General features: G+C 52.0%; 2 protein-coding genes across 2 annotated transcripts; both read left to right on the top strand.

The window, feature by feature from the left end:
• Positions 1 to 1,086: 1,086 nt before the first annotated feature.
• Positions 1,087 to 2,515, top strand: LRP88_03947 (uncharacterized protein; the record flags this gene model as incomplete). Its single annotated transcript, XM_083240541.1, has 4 exons — positions 1,087 to 1,208; positions 1,264 to 1,330; positions 1,424 to 1,778; positions 1,839 to 2,515. The coding sequence occupies 4 exons, from the start codon at positions 1,087 to 1,089 to the stop codon at positions 2,513 to 2,515; spliced, it is 1,221 nt and encodes a 406-aa protein (XP_083103831.1).
• A 1,556-nt stretch (positions 2,516 to 4,071) lies between these two features.
• Positions 4,072 to 5,238, top strand: LRP88_03948 (uncharacterized protein; the record flags this gene model as incomplete). The annotated part of the gene is made up of 1 exon (XM_083240542.1): positions 4,072 to 5,238. One exon carries the CDS (start codon positions 4,072 to 4,074, stop codon positions 5,236 to 5,238), a length of 1,167 nt encoding a protein of 388 aa, XP_083103832.1.
• Positions 5,239 to 6,000: the final 762 nt, after the last annotated feature.

The raw sequence follows: 6,000 nt of genomic DNA on the forward strand, positions 1-6,000 counted from the left end.
GGGACTGATGCTACCCTGAAGTAGGACATGATGGGAGTTGATTCGCGGAGAAGGATGAAACAGGAGTGAAATCTTGATGAAACCATGGGTGGTAGAAGGATATACAGTAAGTATACCTTTTCACTACTGCCTTTCACACAACTACCCTCCTGCAAGACAGTTGAATGATCTGGAGAAGCCGCTGTCAAACCCAACGGCGACTGTGGCACTCGCTCATTGGCCGGTTTCGTCAAGGTTATTCTCAAACGACTGGAATTGTGTGGACTTGCAATCCTGCCAAAACTGTGAGACGAGAAATGTACCCTTGAATGCGACACGCATTAATTGGCCAGATAAGCCGGGCTGGATCCTTGTCGTCACAGCCCTACTGCACTGCTGACGCTTACGCTGACGCATTCAGAATCTGGCTCAACAGGAGCAACTCTACCGGCACCACTAGCCGAGCCGTTGAGATAGGGGCAGCTGGCAGTTGAACTACGGCAGCACGGATGTCAGTGGCGTCTAGACATAGAGAAGTCATCTACACATCTCCTACAACCCCTGAATGCTTCAACAGCCGTGGAGATGACGGCGGGTCTGTAGCCGTCGACTTGGGACCGCCGTCAGCTCGCGACAGGGCCCGGCCGCTTCCAAACGGGGAACTGGCCAGGGATCACTCATCCACTATCGACGCTAGAACTCAATAAATCAATGATAACTCAGGGGCTTATCGTACTAGTTTGCAACTACCGTCCGTCGGGGCGTGAGGCTGATCCCCCTCCCCCTTAATCGTACAGTGCTAGCCTAAGACCCTAACCTGCTGGAGCATGACGGGGTGGGCCGCTAGCGGAGACTGTTTGCCCGCTGAGCTTCAACGGAGGGGTTCCCCTATTCGCCTACAACGTTAGCGTTGCAGTTTTTGTCTTTAAAGAATATTGTTCCATCCCGTCTCGTCTCTCCCCTGTCGTTCCAGCTAATCTTGATCTGCCCAACTCTCGCCATTCGCTTGCTTCGCTTCCTTCGTGGACTCGACATCTCTCGCGCTCTCCAAGTCATACCGACATTCCTTTTATTCCCTTCTATGACTTTGGATTACTGAGTGCAACCATGATGGGCGCTGTTCGCTCCAACCGGGTGGCGCTGCTTGTCGCGGCCGTTTTCTTCACATTCTTCATGGGCTTGGCCCATTTCCATCTTAATGCCACTCCATCCCGCCCGGCCACTGCCATGTGAGTACTTCCATCTGTATGGCTTCGCGATCGAGTATCTGACTTGCCCTACTAGCTCCGACTCCGACGAGTATATCCCCGACGTCGATTCCGCCGCTGCTAGCCCCGACAACGCGCCCAAGGTCGCTACCAAGGCCGCGCAGCCTGCGAAGGCCTCTGCCAAGGCTGAAGAAGACCCCGGGACCGTCCCAGCCATCCCCACGCCTGCATCCGAGGAGCCCGAGATCGAGGTCGTCGAGGAGGTTGTCGAAGTCGAAGTCGAGGAAACTCCTACTCCCACTCCTACACCCACCGCCGCCGAGCCCCATGTCCTACGCCCTCAAGACTTCGTGATCCCTTCAGTCAAGCCCACTACCCCCCAATTTGCCGACTATGGTGCTTGGGGATGGAAGCTTCCTCACCCCGATCCCATCTGGAAGGAATCTCTGGGAGAGCGCCTTTGCATCGTTGACCTCGAAAGCCGTCCTTTCGATAAGCCTGGACAGATTTGGGATCCCCAGGGAATGAGCTGGAGCCGTGCCAAGGATGTCCATGGTCCTTCTGGCGGTACCCTTAACCACTGGGTCTATTGTACGTTGTTTCTACTTCTGTTTTCCCTACTTTTAGGTCCATCTCTAATATCTTGCGCAGCCCAGATCCACGGTTACAAGTACTACTACGTTAAGATCAACACCTACAAGGATCGACGTGATTCTTGGAAGAAGCCATCTGTTCTGTCCAAGATCCTCAAGAACCACGACGTCTGCATCTTTATTGATTCGGACGCCCTCTTCAACCATCTCGACCTCCCTCTCGAATGGCTCATGAACTATTGGAGCATCTCGCCTCACAACAACTCCCTCGCCCTCGCCGTCGACCCCGATGTCCAGCACAACCACGACCGATTCGGCAAGCTGTTCCTCAACACTGGCTTCATGATCATGCAAAACAACAACAAGACATACGACATCTTCAGAGACTGGGACGACTGCCCTAACGAGGGTAGCAAGTACCCCGGCTGCACCGAGTTCCGACACCGCAAGGGATGGCAGCCCACCGACCAGGGCGGCTTCGGCACCTTTGTGCGCTACGACTACCCCAACGATATCAAGGAGCTGCCCTGCACAGAGGCCAACGGTTTCCCCGAGGCCAACCAGGGCTGCATGGGCAAGTTCATCAAGCACGTTTGGCTGGGCAAGGAGGATAGGCTCAAGATTGTCGTCGGCAACGTGTTCCCCGGCACTCTTCTCGAGACCTTCCACAAGCAGTTCCTCGCAACGAAGAACACCTTTTTTACAACAGAGGACGCTCTTATGTCTAATGAGTAAATAGATATCTTGTACCATAATTAATGAATAAATTCTTGGAGTCTGGGTTGGGGATTTGCAACTTGTCCTTTGGCTTCTCGTCCTCTTCAACGTCATATACGGCTCCGACTTGCTGAAGTGATATTAACCCCTCGCGAGTTCCGGTGATGTCTTTCTCGACTGTTGCTCTTGAAGTCTATCTATCCGCTCAGTTATCCCAAACGCATAGCTAGTCTTTCAAGAGTCGTTGCGGTTTGCGGTGCCCTCCAGTCAAGATGCTCTTGTCGCTTCTATACTCGACATACTGCCTTATCAACAAGCCCGCAGACTATTACAGCCATATACTCCTTGTTTAGACTTCAGCCTCCTTGGTCAGTGTGCTCAGCCTCTCCCGAACCCGTGCCAAGGAGTCCAGAGCGGGCCGAACCGCACGAGGTCGAACCAACACCGTGCGATACATCGTGAGGGCAGTTGAGGAGTGTTGTGAGATTCATGGGCACAATGTCCACCTATCAAGGTTGGAAGAGGCGCCAATTTGGCAACGATGAACCTGCAGCATGGTGATCCGCCGGAGATCCTCCATGCGCATGTATGGTCAACGGACCCTTTGACTACAATAGGCCTTGAGCCGTTCCATTGCTAGATAGGGCCAACCGAGTCTTGAAATCACTCCCTGCGTGGGAACCGAAACCTATAGCTTCGTGGTGATGCACGCGATTAATATAGGCCGAGAACCTCGCCACGGCTGGTAAGTATATTTGAGCTTGGCGTCTGACACAGAATCACTTGACGTGCTGTGCCGAGGGGAGCATAACTTACCAGCCACGGGATTCAGATTGTATGCACATTGACGCCGGATGATTGCGGTTCTTGTCGTGTAAAACCCAAGAGGCTGGGGCCACTACACCAAGGCCACCAAGGCACGACGACCAGGTGATGTCCTCGTGACACGTCACACTGGAACACGTATCATGTTTGTCTCCCCGAGCGAATTGCCTGCCTTCTCCAAGCTACATGAGAGGACTCAGGGCTTACCTGCATACGCCGGTAAGGGTGGATGATTCGAGCCATGCATCGTTCACAAGCAGGCTGTGAACGTCGATGGTCCCATTCGGCCGCCCACATTCACCTATAACTCTTAACACAGCATCTGTGGGAAATTATAATAGCTTGGGTACCCCTCAGGCACAAGTGTGGGAGAGGAATATGTATGATTCGTCCCCCTGAGGCAATGTTGGTCTTCATGCAGCTGCCTTTGGACAGCATGATTACGCCTGGGGCTGTGTGTATGCCATGTCTCATTGAGGCGCTCCAGCATCAGCGCTGATTGGATCTTGATGCATGGTTATCCGACGTGGCATGTATCGTGCTTTCGTTGAATCACGCCCGAAAACACCAATCATGTCGATTGGAAGAGTCGGTGCCTTTGGTACGCGGACCATTTGCACTTTTGACAAAGGCATCCTGATGTATTTCTTCCCCGTTGGCCGTGTTACTTTCCGTTCCGTCACAACTTTACAATTATTTCTTCCCTGTTAACCCAAAAGAGACAAACTCGTGCTGCCTACCTCCCTGCCATGAACGGGTACATTGATTGGATTGACGACGATCTGCTATGCTTCTGTGACGAAGACGACATTTGCTGCTGTTTCGAGTCGGATAGCTACGACTCTGAGAGCTCCGAGTCTGAGTCCGAGTCTGAGTCCGAGTCTGAAGACTCTGATTCCTACGATTTCGATATGGATCAAGTCCAACATCTCAGTCAACGACATGCAAGCTCAAGCCGGCCAAAGCTTACTTCTCGATCTCAACACAAGTTGACATCTCAATCCCGGCAAAAGTCTTCCTCCGATGGCGCAAAGGCCGGCCTTGCAAAAAGCAATGTCCTGTGGTCTAGCGAGAGGTGCAACTTGAGGGTCCGCTTTCTCAACGGCGACAAATTCGATCAAGAGACGGTCAAGAAGTGCGTGACAGATCACTACAACTCGATCCCGATGCGTCTACGATTCAAGTTCCTTGAGCCGGGTGATCCCGAACACTCCGATATCCGCATTACCTTTACCAACGAGTCAAAGTGTCTTATCGGCTGTTCTGCTGAGAATCATCGTGGAGAACCAACCATGTGGCTCAACATGCATCGAGACTCTAGTATGGGAGCAGAAGCGAGGCGAGCAAAGAGACAGTACGACATCTTGCACGAGTTCGGCCATGCCCTGGGTATGCAGCACGAGCATCAACATCCTGAATGCAAGGTCAACTGGAACATGCAGGTCATCCAAGCAAAGTATGGCTGGAGCGCCGAGAAGGTTCACGACAACTTTGACAGGTTGACCCAGGGGGTGAAGCCTGCTGCATATGACCCAGAGTCCATCATGCACTATCCAGTTGATCCAGGAGATACCCACAGCCTCGTCACATATGTGCCACTGGCGACCAAGTTGTCTGAAGGCGACAAGAAGTTTCTCATGGCCATCTACCCAAAGCCGACGACGACGGTGATGAAGCCTCCACAGAAGCCGCCGAGGATTGCAACAAAGAAGCCGACGCATGATGACTACATGGTGCAGCGTCTGACTGCTCAGTTGGTGATGCAGTACTGGATGCAGAATGCTATGCTGGAAGCAGTCAAGTCTGAAGAGAGATGTTTGAGAAGAGCCCAGAAGGAGATGGAAATGATGCAGTATTTCTTTGCCCCGTTTGTGATTAACCAAGTTGTCCTGGTCCCCTGTTACTACTGGTATTGACCTAAGGATCGAGTTATGAATGGATTTGTGAGTGCTATTGCTGGGTTTTCTTAGGTTTGCTGACTGCAGTGTTAGGCTGGGCCCTTTTGTTGTTTATTACTCCTGAGATCGACTCATCTCACGCTCCCTTCCTAACCAGCTGGGTATTTACGTAGTGATTTCAGATGATTCTTCTTGACTTCTTGCCATTTCTCCTCTCTCGCCAGGTTTGAGACCTGGAGAGTGGGAAATGCCGTCAATACATGATGTTCGGCCTACCTCCGTTCTCGCTGGCTGCCTGGTTGAGATGTCATCAGCGTGTTTCAGGAGCAACAGGAAGTTAGTCTTCTCCGTGTGTTAATGGGGGGGTTAATGACTACGATAAAACCACAACGTGCACAATGACCATTCGGAGCTTTAGCGGCGCGGGTGTAAGTTAATGTCCGGCTTGCCTCCGTGGAGATACCTTGCGAGTCAGTCCACAGCCGAACGGACGCAATCTGCTTATGCCCTGGATCTTTAAGTTTGTATCGAGACAGCCAAATCTCTAACTAGCGTCGGCTGCACTTTGCTTACGCCCTTGTCCAAGCAGTGGCCACACTGAGACTGTCGCCTCGTTCGGGGCCGTTTACACTCCGATAATGGCCACACCCGTAGTATATCAAGAGCTAGAGCTTTTGATTACATTACTTCCTTCGTATCTGTTAAATCTTCTGTGTTGTTTTTAGTTATAGTTTACAACTCACACCTGCGTCTCTTCACATTTCGACGGAAACACTCCCA

This window comes from Fusarium phalaenopsidis, assembly GCF_050370095.1.
Source record: "Fusarium phalaenopsidis strain FUZ10S chromosome Unknown contig_32288, whole genome shotgun sequence".
NCBI classification, from domain to species: domain Eukaryota; kingdom Fungi; phylum Ascomycota; class Sordariomycetes; order Hypocreales; family Nectriaceae; genus Fusarium; species Fusarium phalaenopsidis.